Below are 17,295 nucleotides of genomic sequence, written 5' to 3' on the forward strand. Positions count from 1 at the left end.
GAACTATCAATATATGAATTAAGGAGGTTTTTTGAGAAAGGCTGAAAGAGGCAATATGATTAAATTTGCTTGTACTTTATGGTTTTTGTAGACGAGATTGAGATTTATTAAATTTATATGCTGCCCTTCTCCCCAAGGACTCAGGGCGGCTCACAACAATAAAAAAATTAAAAAACATAAAATACAAAATTTAAAAAAAGAATTAAACAATGGATGTAATAAATTAATGACAATTTAGCCCAATAAAAGTCTAATTTAAAACCATAGTCAGTCCAGGCCCGCTTGTTGGAACTGTATGTATGCCTTTTTTCTTTTCCATATATTTCAGTGCTGTTTGTTAAGAATCTGTGTATAGACATATGTATGTATACATAATGCACATACACATAGTAATTCTAATTACTTTGATGTAATATAACTTTTCCAACTTATTGAAAAGGTAGTTACAAGACATTTTCACGAGACAAAATATTTCCCTTTCCAGATGTTCCTTTTGAAATGCATCAATCATCTGATTAAAAGATCCTAAAAGCTTTAAAATGAAGCTTTGGGGTGAGGTTCTATGATGTACCGGACACCTCTGAAGTAGTGGGGATGTTGTAGCAATAGTGAATGGTGTCTAGTGTTGATTTCTGGTGGGCAAAGGTTTTTTCACATAATGGAGAGAATGAGATTGCCCACGTGTCCTAGACAGCTGCTCCTCTTGAGTAGACTTTGGGATGAAAGTCTTGTGGTTTTCTTGTGAGTAGAGCATGGGGGGGTGTCAAAGGAAAAAGAACTTGCTTAACTCTCAAGGTGCAGTAAGTTCAACTAGCCTTCACTTTCTTAATCACTTCAGGATATAGTAAATTTACAGTTGAAAATAGGTCTTTGAAAACAAGTCTTTGAAAACAGTTGGATAAATAAAACAGGACAAACAAAACTTCTTGATGAGTCAGCCTTCCTTTTAACAAGCCTCAGAGGGAATGTTAATAGGTAGGCCTAGAAGTCAAACCTCTCATAACTCAAAACAATGCGATAGTCTGTGATTTCAGGTCATAACACATGCAGAAAGAAATTTGTTTTTGCAATGGATATTGCCACAGCATTTTAAATTGGCTTTACATTGTATTTCATTGGATTTGAATCAGGTTTGCTTTTAGCTACTTAGCAGGGTGCTTTAGCTCAGACAGTTGTTTCTATACCACAGGAGCATCTTTAAGTACACTGACATGCACCAAAGAGTAGTAGCTATGTTAACTGCAGTAACATCGGTCCCTATTTCTCTGATCAACCAGAGCACTGACATAATTACTGATTAGGTAATTATAAGCATTTCTAAGATCCCCTAAAATCTAACTGGATGTTTTTTTTACAAAACTATTCTAGCTGTCCCCAGATAAATCAGATTTAATTCAATTTTATTCACATGCTATTTATCTCTGGCAGTTTGCTGACAAAATATTAAAAAGCTTACAGAAACATTTGAAACATCTACTAGATATTGAGTTAATTTCCTAGGATGCCCAGCTAAGATAGCAAAGTGACAAAATACTGTATAAGAACTTACTGAACATCGGGCAGCCAAGATTGAGATGACTTTCTTAATGTCAGAGATTCCCCAAACTGGAAAGTTAAGACTAAAAGAAACTTAACTCCTATTGAACATCCAGAGTAGGACCATTTCTAGAAGTATTAAAAGGTAAAATATTTAATAGGTAAGTATCAGTCCTAGCCCAAGAATGATGTAATACAATCTGGACAAAATTCAGTTGTGTATTTTCTCACACCATATAGACAGAATCTTGTCAGCATTAAAGCATAGAAGATTCTAGGAAGTGGCTATCCTAAATTTTTTCCTCTTCTCATGATCCAGCTTGGGACTGTGCCATCTCTTGTTTTATTCCCCTTCCCTGGAAAGTACCCTTTCCTTCCTGAGAACCTGCTGTGTTACTGTGGTCCATCACTTTAAGACATTAGCCAAAACACAGCTTGATTACATTAACTACCTGCCTCACTGCAATATCCACTGATAAACTGTATCTGTCATGGTTGTGATAGATGAAATCAGTAAAAGAACTTCAAGGCAAGAATTCTTCCTTAAAGAACATTTTATTTAGGAAACAACTATCGGCACTTACATAGTTGAACCCAAGAATGAGATTCCCTCCCCCCCAGATACAAAGTAACAAATTGCAATTCCCACCCCACAAGAGTTGTCATAAATCACATTCCCCAATTGCCAAAACCTTGTCAGAACACGTCCTTGAGTTTCCACATTTCTACATTGTTATGGCTAGCTAAATCCTCAGGCATTTACTCCATCCCCCCTTCTACATCTGAGCTCTATAAGAATAGAAAGGCACATTAAAAGCGAAAGTAAAAATGGCTGCTGGTTCTCAGTTGTCAGAGCGACGACATCCATTGTCACAGCGTTGACAGTATCACTAATTTGGAATACCATTATAGGTGATCCTTATGGCCACAATTGGGAATGAAATCTTGGTCCTTGAGTGGTCATTAATGAGACACTCATTGACTGCTTTGCTCAGTGACTGCAATCCTTGTACTCCTAGCTGCAATTGTTAAACAATCTCCCAGGTCATTAAATGGATGGAGCAAATCTCAAGAGAAGCCGAAATCCTCTTGGCAGCAGCCTGTTTGGTCTCAAATATTCTTGCAGCCCATTAAAAGATTTCCGCTCCCCTCCATGCACGGAGGGGAAATCCTTCTTGAAGCTGCAGGAGTGGAGCTGAAATGTTTGGGATTTCAATTCTATTCTGGCAGCCTGCCAAAGAATTTCCCCTTACCTCCATGCACTTCTGGCCACTGTAAAACATTGTTCTGTCCCTCTCCCCCCTCCCCCCAACGTGGTGACATGTCCACATTTTGGGAAGCCAGCAAGGAAGGTTACAAGTGAAGGGGATTTGTAACAATCTTCCCCCATGGTCTTCTGCAGAAATAGAAGCAGCTAATGCCACCCCTTCAGTACGTGTAACAGCTCCTAATGATGCTCTCTAGATGATAAAAGAAAGGGGAAAGGGAAACATATTCAGCAGATAATGGGAAGTTAGAAGCCAGTCAGGAAACAAATTGTTTAGCAGATTAGAGATGTATTGTTTCCCCACATCATGGGGAACATAAATGGAGAACACATTATTCCCCACATTATAACCACCATCACACCCAAATATAGTCTTATATCATCATCCCGGTATAACCTGTGTAGCAATTTTCTTTTATTGTTTTTTTTAAACAACTCAAAAGCAGGGATTCGTTTCAATTAAAATATAAGCACTTCAATACAACCACATATAAAAATGAGTATTTAACCCAAACACTACCCTTTCTTAAATTTGTCTATTTTATAATAATATTGTTCAAAAAGAGTCAGTTTGGTGTAATGGTTAAGGCATCAGGACAAGAAACCAGGAGACTGAATGTTCTAGTCCCACTTGAGGACAAGCTAACTGGGTGACTTTGGGCCATCCCTTCTCTCTCAGCTCTAGGAAGAAGGCAAGGACAAACCACTTCTAAAATCTTGCCAAGAAAACTACAGGTTGTCCAGGTAGTTGCTAGGAGACAAAACTGATTTGAAGCAATTCCTCTCCCAATTCTATCCAAACAAAAACACCCGGCAACTGCATATAAACAAAGGTCAGGATAAAGACACACACACATAAATCTCAAATGCCTAGGCTTAACTAAGCAGAGCAAATGCCATAATGGAGGGAATTCTTGATATAAACTCTGCAAATGAATTCCTAGTGTATGCTGCACCCTCAACATGGCATAATACTAAGATTAGTTGATAAGGGGTATCAAGTCTTGGTGCAAGTATTATACCCAATAGCCTGATTCTGTAGGAGGTTTTGTCTGTCAGAGTAAGTATGCTTAATCTGTCTTGGTAGCAAAATGACAGCTGCTTCAGAACAAATGTAATATTTTTTTGGTAAACTTTTTATTTTGTCATACAATTCAATAGTATTTACTGAACAAACGTGTTCTCTGAGTTTATCATTCAATAATACAAATTTAATTCCTAATCCTTTATTCTTTTCTCAAGCCATTGATAAAATAAGTCCCAAGTTTGAAAGTATTCTGTTTCTTCTTTTTCTTTCAACCTCATAGTAAGTCTGTCCATTTCCGCACATTCCAGTATTTTTTAAATTATTTCTTCCTGTGGTGGTATTTTTTCATTTTTCCAATATTGTGCGAATATGATTCTTGCTGCTGTTATCACATGTACAATCAAGTATATACTTTGTTTATCAATCTTTTCTGGCATTATACCTAGTAAAAAAGTTCAGGTTTAAAATCTACATGCTTTCCCAACATCTTTTCTAGCCAAGTATGTATTTTTCCCCAGTCCCTCTTTGCTTTAAAACATGTCCACCATACATGATAATAAGTACCTGACTTATGTTTGCATTTCCAACATCTATCTTTTTTTAAAACATTTTTGCTAATCTTTCTGGTGGCAAGTGCCATCTATAAAACATTTTATACAGGTTTTCTTTATAAGAAGTTGACATTGTCAATTTATAATTTCTTTCCCACAGGTTTTGCCATTTTTCTAAATCTATGTTATATCCAAAATTTCTTGCCCATGTTATCATTGTTTCTTTAATGTTTTTTTCCACTTTCAAACTCAATAAAAAGTTATAAATTTTTTAAGTATTTTTTCATCAGAGGTTAATAATGTCTGATCAAACAAGGTCTGCTCTTTATAAAATCCGTAGTTTAACATCTTTATCATATCTAACTTGCATTTGTAAGTATGCCCACCATGATAGATCCATACCCTGATTTTTCATCTCTTGTTTAGATTTTAAATTCCTTTCAGAATTTAGAATATATCTGTATATCCATATTTTCTCAAAATTAACTAAATTTGGATGTACAAATGTTTCCATTGTTGAAAGCCAGCCTGGAATTTTCAAGTATATTTTATATTTTATTTTTTCCCATGTTAGTTGTAATGCATTTCTTATATAGTGGTTTTGAAAATACTTATGAACTTTGTTTTTCCCACACCATAAGAAAGTGTGCCAACCAAGTTGTAAATCATGTCCCTCCCAATATAACAACCTTTTATTTCTAAGAGTTATCCATTCTTTTACCCATATTAGTACAGATGCTTGATAGTATAAAACCCACTCTGGCAAGCCAAAACCTCCATTTTCCTTGGCTTCTTGTAGCATTTTCAATTTAATTCTAGCTTTCTTTCCTTGCCAAATAAATTTCAAAATTCGTGAATTTAAATCTTCAAAAAAAAAATCTAATTTTATGGGTATCATTTGAAATAGAAACAATATTTTTGGTAATATATTCATTTTCACCATAGCAATTCTTCCTAACATTGGCAATTGCAAATTCATCCATTTTTCCAGATCCAGTCTTTCTTGGTTCAGTAATTTAATATAGTTGTCAGGACCCACCCCAATCCACATCTTAGGAAAACAAAAACTCTTGGAGTCAGTTGTAGTCCAAAAGGAATTTTTACTAGGACATGTTTGGTTGTGGAAATACAAGACAGGACCTGGTATTGTTTTACAGATTGAAACTTTCCCGGTTCAACCCCCATTCCCTCAACCCCATTTGGTCAGCCCCCCATCATTTACTTCGTGTCATCCCTTTCGTGGGAAAAAGGGAACTTCGGATCTTTACGGTTATTGCCTTCTTCCTTTACAGATTCAAATGGAGACACAGGCCAGATGCCTTCTTCCCTAACCCTCCCCTTTGTTCCCCCAGTTCAAAAGGGTTCCCTTGGTCTTTGAAATAACCTAAGGCAGGCTGAATCGACATCCGCTCCTCCTTCCTCGGGAGATGGCAGAATCCGGGGGGGGGGGGGAATAATGTTTTAAACATACATTTATGAATGTGATATAAATGGATTCAGACAATAGTTATCTTCTTTTATTGTAGAACATCTTGCTGTTAAATATATTCCCAAGTATTTAACCTTTTTAACTATTTGTAGTCCTATTTTTTCTGACATTTTTTTGTTTATCTGTAATATTTTTAACTATCACTTTAGGTTTTTTTCCTTTTTATTTTCAGTCCTGCTATCTCTCCATATTGTTCTATCTTTTCTAATAATTTAGGAATCAACTCTAAAGTTTCCTCTAAGATAAATACCAAGTCATCTGCAAATTCTTACAGTTTATAAGTTTCACCTTTTATTTCTAGTCCTTTAATATCTGCATCTTGCCTAATATTTATATTTAAAACTTCCAAGGTTAGAATAAATAACAATGGAGATAGTGGACATCCTTGTCTTGTATCTTTTCTTATCTCGAAGTTCTCTGTATAGTCTCCATTTACAATCTCTTTTACTATTTGTTTATAGTATATCGTTTCAATCATATTTATAAAGTTTTGTCCAAAGTCCATTGTTTTTAGTAGTTGAGTCATAAATTGCCAGGAAACATTATCAAACGCTTTTTGAGCATCTAAGAATACTAGTGCCAATTGTTTCCCTGGATGCATTTCATAATATTCCAATATGTCCATTATAACTCTTATTTGTCTCTTTGGTAAAAATCCATTTTGATCTAAATTAGTGTTAGCTGTCTTTTAAGCATATTCTCTTTTTCACCCACTCATAAAATTTCCCCCAAATTTCATAATAATCTGACTCTGTCTTATCTTTAATTATCATTGTTAATCTATTCATTTCTGCACATTCCATTATTTTCCTGATCACCTCTTCTTCTGGAGGAGCTTTCAATGGCTTCCAGTTTTGTGCAAACACAATCCTAGCTGCAGTGGTTATATGAATAATCAAATATGTGTTCTCTTTGCTGTATTTCTCTGGTAAAATACCCAACAGGAATATTTCTGGTCTTAATTCTATATGTTGTTGTATCATCTTTTCTATCCATGATTTGATTATGTTCCAATAGGTTTTAGCTTCTGCACAGGTCCACCACATATGATAGAAAGAGCCTGGTATTTGATGGCATTTCCAACATTTCATAGATCTGTCCTTAAACATTTTAGCTAGTCTTTCTGGAGACATATGCCATCTGTAGAACATCTTGTACATATTTTCTTTATACACTGTCGCCATTGTCAGTTTATAGTTTCTTTCCCATAATTGCTGCCATCTATCTAATTCAATCATATATCCAAAATTTCTTGACCATTTTATCATTGACTCCTTAACTTGCTCCTCCTCTAATTCCCTATATATTAAGTAGCTATACATTTTTAATCCATTTTTCTTCAGTTCCCGTATTTCATCTAACTCTGTTCTCCCCAAATTAAAACCATCTATTTTAGCATCTTTTTCATATCTAGATTGTATTTGCGTTCTCATGTACCAATCCATCTTTATTCCTTGTTCCTCTAATTGTTGTTTGGTTTTCAGCTTCCCCGTATCTGTTAGTAGGTCTTTATATCTTATAATGTTTCCCATGTTAAACATATTGGGGTGTATTATCGCTTCCATCGTTGAGAGCGAATCTGGAATCCTCAAGTAATGTTTCCTCTTTATTTTCTCCCAAACCATCAATAAAGAATTCCTGATATAATGTCTCTGGAAATAGCTGTGTATTCTATTTTTCCCATACCATATAAACAAATGCCATCCGAACTGTAAATCATGTCCCTCTAATATCAATAATCTAGTATTCCTCAGTAAAATCCATTCTCTCATTACTGCAGCCTGGTAATATAATTCCCAATTAGGTAAGCTAAACCCACCTCTGAGTCTTGCATCCTGTAACATTTTTAAATTAATCCTTGCCTTTTTCCCCTGCCAAATATATTTCAAAATTATTTTATTTAGCCCCTCAAAATATTTCTTTTCCAATCTTACTGGTATTGTTGAAAACAAAAACAATAATCGTGGTAATATATTCATTTTGATTATTGCAATCCTGCCCATTAATGATAGTTGTACCTTTTTCCATTTATCCAAATCTACTTCGATTTGTCTTTTCAATTTGTAATAGTTATCTTCTTTAATTGCTGTACATCTTGCTGTCAGGTGAAACCCCAGATATTTTACCTTCTTTACAATCTGTATCTCTAACTTTCCCATCAATTCTTTTTTTTTTGTTTTTCAGCAATATTTTTCACTAACATTTTTGTTTTATCTTTGTTAATCTTCAAACCTGCTACCTCACCATATTTTTCTATTTGTTCTATTAATACAGATCCTATCTCTAGTGGCTCCTCCAAGTTAAATACTAAATCATCTGCGAATGCTTGTAGCTTATATTCTTCTCTCTTAACTTTCATACCTTTTATATCCTTATTCTGTCTTATAGTTCCAGTTAGTATCTCTAGTGTCAATACAAACAATAATGGGGATAAAGGACATCCCTGCCTTGTTCCCTTCATAATGTTAATCTTTTCAGTCATATCTCCATTTATCATTATTTTGGCTATTTGCTTATTGTAAATTGCTTTAACTATATCTATAAATTTCTCCCCAAAATCCATAATCTGTAGTTGTCTTATCATGAATTGCCAATTCACATTGTCGAGTGGTTTCTGTGCATCCAAAAACATCAATGCCATCTGTTTTTCGGGATGTTTCATAATATTCTAATGTGTTTAATATAATTTGCATATTGTCTCTAATCTGTCTTTTGGGCAGGAACCCATTTTGATCCATATATATAAATTTGTTTAGGAACTTTTTCAGTCTTTCGGCCATGATTGATGCGAATATTTTATAGTCCACATTCAGTAAGGAAATCGGTCTATAGTTCTTTATTTTCTGTATTTCTGTTTCTTCCTTTGGTATCAGGGTAATAGGTGCTTCCGACCATGAATCTGGTATCTTAGCTTCAGAGAGGAGTTCATTATAGAGTTCCAGCATTACATTGCCTAACAGTTCCTGCAATGTTCTATATAGTTCCGCTGGTAGCCCATCTGGTCCTGGTGTTCTGCCATTCTTTTGTTTTTTTAATTGCTTCTGTTAATTCCATCATTGTTACCGTATTTTCCAGCGTATAAGACGACTTTTTAACCCATGAAAATCTTCTCAAAAGTCAGGGGTCGTCTTATACACTGGGTGCTGAAACTTTAGGGACAGGGCTGGCTGGAAAACCTGGAGCGGATCTCCCATTTAGTCTGAGCAGGGAAAGCGGGACCAATTGGAATAGAAGCTGCAGTCTGTGATTTTTTACAGGCTGGGGTCTGGGCGTCTTTCCTTCTAAAGTTGAAGAGCAGCTGTAGTCTATCCCAACTTGAAAGGCAGGTGGGGAATGCCGCAGCCAGAGCAGCTGCTTAGCTCTAAGGACACATTTGACTCAGGAACTGGGCGGGCTGGCTGGAAAACCTGGAGCGGATCTCCCATTTGGTCTTTTTTTTTAAAAAAAAATCCCATTTATATCCCGCCCTTCTCCGAAGACTCAGGGTGGCTTACAATTTAAAGCACAAATCAATGTGCTAAGCAATAGCCTTCATTCTATGTATATGCCTGCTTATTAGAGTTTTCACCCCCCCCAAGCAGCATTATTACAAAGTCAGCTTATTGCTCCCAACAATCTGGGTCCTCATTTTACCTACCTCGGAAGGATGGAAGGCTGAGTCAACCTTGAGCCTGGTGGGATTTTGTTACCTCCCTTTCAACTCATTCAGCTAATCCTGTCAAACTTCATTAACTCAGCCATGATGTGCAGGAGTTGAGTTGAGGTGTTCTAACACAAGTTTCTTGTCCATATTCTCAGGTCAAAAGAACTGATAACCCAACATAACCAGCAAAGTCAAAATCTTGGATATGCATAAAAGTATACTATAGAATAATAGAATAGAATAGAATAGAATAGAATAGAATAGAATAGAATAGAATAGAATAGAATAGAATAGAATAGAATAGAATAGTATTAAAAAACAAAATAGGAGATATTTAGAATATTTTTAATGTCACTCCATTTCTTCTGATTGCTCCCTAAAGCTGCATAAAGATTTCAAACAGCATTTGTAATAGTAATCCATAAAAAGTTGATTTTCACATGACCAAGGTATAGCCACCCAAATGGTCCCCTTATGAACACACCTCCATAAATAGTAATAGGAGTCCATTGTAAAAAAATAACAACCCAATTTCCAACGCAAAACCTGGTCTGGAATATTATGGTTAACAGAATCAAAAACCAGAGAGGTCCAGAAGAATCAACTAGGTTGCATTCCTTATACCTCTCTTCCTAAATAGCTTATCCATTAGCTTTCACAACCATCACTTGAAACCAGATCAAAACAGAATCAGATAATCTGCATCTTCAAAGAGCATCTGCAGTTATGTAGTTACCACCTTCTAAGTTCTCTTCACCTGAAAGGAGATATTAACAAATTAATTACTATTAAGATCCAAAGAAACCAGAGCTATTTTTTTTAATTTATGCATCACTTACATTTAGCTTTTCATTCTTCAAGAATGAAGTTACCTCCCTTTCAACTCATTCAGCTAATCCTGTCAAACTTCATTAACTCAGCCATGATGTGCAGGAGTTGAGTTGAGGTGTTCTAACACAAGTTTCTTGTCCATATTCTCAGGTCAAAAGAACTGATAACCCAACATAACCAGCAAAGTCAAAATCTTGGATATGCATAAAAGTATACTATAGAATAGAATAGAATAGAATAGAATAGAATAGAATAGAATAGAATAGAATAGAATAGAATAGAATAGAATAGAATAGAATAGAATAGACTTTGGAGGTCTTCTAGTCCAGCCCCCTGCTCGAGCAGAAGACCCCACTGGTTAATTGTCCTCACTGTTAGGAAGTTTCTTAATTCCAGGTTGCTTCTCTCTTTGGTCAGTTTCCAACCATTGTTTCGTGTCTTGCTCTTTGGTGCTTTGTGGCAGTCCCTCAAATACTGGAAATACTGCCATCATGTCACCCGTTTCTTCTTTTCTTTGGACTAGCCAAATCCAAGTCCTGCAGCCGTTCTTCATATATTTTGGTCTCCAGGCCTTTGATCATTTTCTTTGCTCTTCTCTGAACTTTTTCCAGGGTCTCAACATCTTTTTTGTAGCATGTTGACCAAAATTAGTTTCAGTATTCCAGGTGTGGTCTTATTAGTGTTTTATGAAGTGGTACTAATACTTTGTGTGATCTTAATTCTATGCTTCTGTTTATACAACCCAGGATTGTATTAGCTTTTTTTTTGCACATTGCTGGCTCATCGTCCACTAGGACTCCAAGGTCCCTCTCACAGTTGCTCTATTTGAGCCAGGTCCCACTTAATCTGTACTTAAACCTTTGATTTTTTTTTCCTGCCTAAATGTAAAACTTTGCTTTTCTCCACACTAGCCTGCAGCATCTGCTTATTTTTGTGCCATTTCAGCTATCCCTGCTTCAGCTCTCCTCCATCCTACCTCATCCTCAGTAGATACTTTGGGAACAAGTGGCTTTCCAGTATCTAAAGAATTAGCAGCCTGCTTTGTACTACAGGTTAAACCCTTATCCACAATCTCAATGCCCATATTTATATCACATATCATACATTTATTTTTAAACACCATTGGGTTTTACTGAGTTAATTTGAACATTCTGAAAAAAGCTACCGTACACTCTCTCAAAGTCTAAAAATGGGAATATTCAGTCACTAAAATGTGGTATGTATGCAAAATGAATACAACTGTCTCTATAGTATGCTCTGTTTATTTTTCATAGTCAAGTAGATGCTTTGTTGATTTTAACCTTACTAAAGCCTTCAAAGAGTCTAGAATGTAATATGAGATGTGAAAAACTAACCTTTATCCTATTTGAAGAAGCAGAAATAATTATACAAGAAAACAGAATATACTTAGATTGTGATTTCATTGGACTACTCCAGTGATAGGCAACCTCGGCTCTTTTATGACTCATGGACTTCAATTCCCAGAATTCCTGAGTCAACTGACTCAGGAATTCTGGGAGTTGAAGTCCATGAGTCATAAAAGAGCTGAGGTTGCCTACCCCTGGACTACTCTAACAGAAAATGAGAAGTACAAAATATAACTCCACTATGTGGTGTCGTAACTTTAAATTGAAACAATTAATGTTAGAGCAATGAGCAACTGCTTGAAGATACTGCATCGCCTATGAGGAAGAGAGGGAGGTTCAGAATTTTTTTAAGAAATACTCTTTATCAGTAGGGTTGTGGAAAATTACTCTTTTTATATTAAATAAAAATAAGGGAAGGTAAAGCCAATGACATCACCACCAGCTTCCTTCGGATATTTGAGTCCAGTCTGGCGCCAGGACTTTAATAATCACCCTCTTTTGGCTGTGCTTGCACAACATAGTGAATCATAAATTAAGCAGATTTTAACCTAGTGTATTGTGTAACCATAGTTGGTATAATTTACAATTCATGTGTTGTACAAATAAAAAAAATAGGTTAACTGAGAAAAACAGTTATGGTTAAACTTGGGTGTGTTTGGCAAACATATCCTACAAGTTGCAAAGGGAGAAAAGCTGGTTAAGCTTTTCCCTACAAATATAGGGCTCACATATTTTCATTTTTTTGAAACAAATATTCTTTTCTACAATCAAGATCCCTTTAAAACTAGTATCTGTCTTCTAAATTATTAACCATACTTAGTAGTCTGGTGTCATCTCTACATCTGATAAACAAACCTTTACATTATAAATCAACAACCTGCATCAATAATGCCAACCCTTTTTAAAGTGCAGCCATTCAATAATGTATAATTAGCTGTTCAACAGTAAAAGGTTGCTGGTTTCCCATTAGAAATTGAATTGTCTCACTGTTGCTCCTTCTTCCCAATGACTCTGTCCCACATGTGCTGCCCTGAGCAGAACCACTGAAAGGGAGAGAGAATTAGGCCTTTCAAAGACTTCAGTTAATTTTTTTCATTTTTCTTAGTAGAAAACATGCAAGCAATTGGAGTTGAGGGGAAGCAGGTAAACATGTATGAATGGGACAGTTTTCAATATGACAGCTGAAATCATGTACTGATCTATTCTCTTGGCCTGGCAATTTATAAAAAATTGAACAGAACAGAGCTTAGGACAGATCCCAAGAATTTTCAACGTCACACTCTTGTTCAAGCTGACAGCAATGAGAACACACTGAGTATGACTTTTTTTTGCCTTTCTTCTTCCTGGAAAACCCCTTCCCTTTCAAAAGATGCATTGTTGTCTTTCATCTACATAGCCATCTATCCTAAGTGCTCATATATAAGAAACATAGAACCTTCCTAAGGTGATCTCAAAGCTTTATTAGGCTAGTAACTTATTTTGCATTATTTCTCTAAGAATAGTTAAAAGCAGACCTAATTCAATTAAATGTACATTCATTTTCTAAAGGTTTAGATAGCAAACATCATTCAGGTATTCTTCATGGGTATTTATAAATGCATGTACTAAATTTGCATCCTCCCTTTCCTCCTGGAGGTCAAATACGATGCAAAACATTATTCTCATTTGCATTGGCCCCACAACTGTCTTGTGGGACGGACTGAGCTAAGTGGCAATGACTGGCCTCAAAGCTTTCACTGTGCTTCCATGGCTGGATGTGAATCTGTTTTTTTCTCAGTTCTTGTCCAACAGGTTAACAAATACTTGTAAACAATTTCCCCCTGCAAGCTATCAAACTGCTGCACATAGAATAAATTGCCCTATTATCAGCATTAATGTCAGATATAAATCTGCAACTCAGAAATAACAAAAAAGGAGAATTTTTTGCCAAATGGAGATAAACCATTAAAAATAGCCTAATATAGATCAGGCAAAAAACAACACAGAATGTACCTAGGCAATGTACAGGACATACACGTGAAGAAAACTCTTAGCATATTGATAGGACAAAGAGAAAATTGAAGAAACTTGATTATATGCAGGAAATGATTTGTTGGGGGAAGCTGTAATACTTTATTCAATTTGTACATCTAAACTATGATCCGTCAGAGACTGCAAAAAACTTTGTACTTTTTCTTGCCTTTGTCTTTGTATGATAGTTGCTGCTTTGGTTCTGTAAACATTTATTCTATTTCTTAAACTTGGTAATTACAGTAACTTCTAATTTTGCATAGTACAGTAGTATGCTGTTACTGAAATCTTAAAAATTTTTTGCATATTCAAATTACTTACATTTATTTATTTTAAAAATTACATGGCTATCTTATAAATGATAATCCTAAGCAATTCAAAATAGTAATATAAACTCACAAAATCCCCAAAGAACCATACTTCCCATGACAGGATCACAAAATTCCACCACCTGTACATTTGATGGGGTCACTTCCATCCTAGTGGATGATCACTCAACTATAAGCCAGCAGTGTGAAGCAGCAACCAAAAACGCTAATACAATCCTGGGTTGTATAAACAGAGGCATAGAATCAAGATTATGCGAGGTATTATTACTGCTTTACAAGCCCTAGTAATATCACAACTGAAATACTGCAGCCAATTTTAGTCACCATATCACAAAAAAGATATTGAGAGTTTGGAAAAAATTCAGAGAAGAGCAACTAAGATGATCAAAGGCCTGGAGACCAAAACATACTAAGAACGGCTGCGGAACTTGGCTTTGGCTAGTCTAAAGAAAAGAAGAAATAGGGGAGACATGATAGCAGTATTCCAGTATCTGAGGGGCTGCCACAAGGCAGAGGGGGATCACTTTGTTCACCAGAGCACCAGAGGGAAGGATGAGAAACAATGGTTGGAAATTGATCAGAGAGAGAAGCAACCTGGAATTAAGAAGAAACTTCCTGACAGTGAGGACAATTAACTAGTGGAACAGCTTGCCTTTAGAAATCATGGGTGCTCCATCACTGGAGATTTTTAAGAAGAGGCTAGAGCTAGACAGTCACTTGTCTGAGATGGCATAGGTTCTCCTGCTTGAGCAAGGGGCTGGACTAGAAGACCTCCAAGGTTCTATTCTATTCCTATTCCTATTCTACTTCTATTCCTATTCTAATTTTATTCCTATTCCTATTCCTTATTCTATTCTATTCTATTCCATTCCATTCCATTCTAATTCCATTCTCTAATCAAGTGAACAGTCAGGTCTTCACAACCCTTGGGAAGGCTAATAGAGGTGGCTCTTTTAATCTTGGATGGGAGGGGGAAGGCTGTTCTAAACCTAAAGGACTGGGGCAGCCTCATAAAAGTCATGCCTTCAAGGTATTACCAGATGACACCATTTAAGGAAAAGAAGCTGGAGTTGACTTGGTGGGATGAGCAAATTTCCTCGGAGATATGCTAACCTACAAGACATGGCCTCATGACATTCACTGCTTTAACCAGCACCTTGAGTTGCATCTGGAAATAAAGCCAATGCAGTTCATGCAACAGTGATGTGACATGAGTAAATAATGAAATATGTACTTGTCCAGTTCTGAGTGCTATTCAATAGCAATCGCATGTAGAGCATGTCACAGTAATCTACAGAGCAGTGACTATGAATGACTATGGCTATGAGCAGTATGAATGATTGTGAGCAAAGATCTCCAGTCTAGGAAAGGATGCAAAGCCCCCACTTAGCCACAGCTGCCCCTGCTCCTACTCTTGTTCAGTATTTTCCTTATCACAGATTTGTTAATGCTGACATTAGATACTGATACTTAACTTGTTTGTGATCTCATGAAATACTGTATGCGTTGGTTTTGGGAGGCTCTTGCTGGATATTCATCCAGCAAGTGTTGCACTTTCTCCATTTGTATAGTAATGCCTTATTATTGATCGATGGAGGTCAGTATCTTTAGCAAGAATTTGTCAGCTTTTTCCAGACTCCTGAACATCAACATGAAGACTGCCTGCATCACTTTTGACTGGGGCAAGATTCAGTTCTATATACTTATGAACAGCAGATTCCAGTGATGGCAATCAACGTGCATGTTTGTTTTATAGGGGAGGAGCCCTTAAACTCTGATTGCCAATCTCACTCACTGAAATGTGATTCAATGTATCCCTAAGATAGCTGATTATCCTAAGGTTTCACATATCCTTTCCTACAAAAGCAGTGAATACTAGCTTAGCATGTTCAATAAAGACATGGTTGCAAGAATCTATTAACAGGAGTGAGTTATAGTATTGCAGTATATGAATTGTTCTAAGGAGGCACCAACTTCATCTCAGGGCTGTATACTTAAAAAAATACCTGAAAGTTCCACACACATTCCCCAACTATTAATACACAATGACAATCAACAGCACCCGAGAATGTATCCCACAAGTGTAGAAGAGGCTGCAGTTATCAATGTCTTATTTCTTCTTTCTAAAAAAATAGATCGAATTTCAATTCTCATGCAGACCTTACTGTAGCTGTTCCACTTGTAACAGAGCAAAACCTGCATCCAAAATACATAAACGCAACCTTTGATAATGTACCTTGCTTTTCCCTTTATGATGCCACAAGCATAGTGAAAGAGTACACATGTCATGATCTTTCTGAGTGACCTTGCTTTAGCCAAGTGATCTCAACTCTCTTCACTATCCTTCAAACTGAAATTCAGAGTTTGAACTATCCTTGAAGGCAGGATCCCCAACACCATTCCGGGCAGCTCTCTCTGCTTTCATCTGTATTAACTCTTCTTTCCAACCCCCTGAAAGGTGCTGAAATAAGGCAGCATAGCGGCCAGACACCCGAAGAGGAGAGGATGAGGTTGGGAAGAATGGCCGGAGCCGCAGTTGCCCTCCATGTGTGCTCTTTCGCTGCAAAGCAAGGAGGGGAGGCGAGGCGAGGCAAGGAGGCACCCGATCCCCTTCGGGGCGCCTCGGGGCAGTGTGTGTCTCTTGCAGCTGACCCTCCCTTCCCTGCCAGGGACCGCTGCCCGCTCGCTCACCTTGGCAGCAGCGTTCAAACTCGCGTGGCTGCCGCCACCTTGGCACCCGCTCAGCTGCCGGACGGCCGCGGTGACCATCCGCGCACAGAGCACGGAAGCGGCCATGATTGACCTCCTTCCTGCGGAGCCCCGCCGCTCTCGAGAACAGCCCCGCCCGCCCCGCGCCTGCGCAGAAAGGCAGGAATTGACCCGAAGGCAAACCCAGCCTCTTGATGCATTTACGGTACTCTTCTTCCCGTTCCAGGGAGGAAGCGGAAACCCCCGGCGGAGACGCCCAAGGCAGTCGTCACGCGTTGGCGGCGCGTAAGACGTCTTGAACCCCGTGGCCTTTATGCATACCCCGAGAAAGCTTCAGTTGGTGCTTTGGCGCCCCGGTTGCTCCGCCCCTCCTTCAAAGTAGTTTAGGGATTTCATTATGTAGCCTCGAGTTGTTTTCGACTCCTAGCGACCGCAGACAGATTTTCTCCCTATCGGATCTATCCCTAACCGGGCCTTTCAAGTCTCCCAACGGTGACAGCCACCATAGCCGAGTCTTTCTACTTGCTGCCGATTCG

The 17,295-nt window shown here is 37.4% G+C and overlaps 1 protein-coding gene across 1 annotated transcript in view; it reads right to left on the reverse strand.

Moving 5' to 3' along the window:
* The window catches only part of SUCLA2 (succinate-CoA ligase ADP-forming subunit beta), a 29,866-nt gene extending 12,935 nt beyond the window's left edge, over positions 1-16,931 (reverse strand). Inside the window, exon 1 of the mRNA XM_081312662.1 lies at positions 16,742-16,931. Within this exon, the coding sequence (XP_081168788.1) occupies positions 16,742-16,846 (105 nt within the window). The 5' untranslated portion in view covers positions 16,847-16,931. The remainder of the gene's footprint in view (positions 1-16,741) is intronic.
* Between the last annotated feature and the right edge of the window lie 364 nt (positions 16,932-17,295).

The sequence above is a fragment of the Vipera berus genome (assembly GCF_964194415.1).
Source record: "Vipera berus genome assembly, chromosome: 1".
NCBI classification, from domain to species: Eukaryota; Metazoa; Chordata; class Lepidosauria; order Squamata; family Viperidae; genus Vipera; species Vipera berus.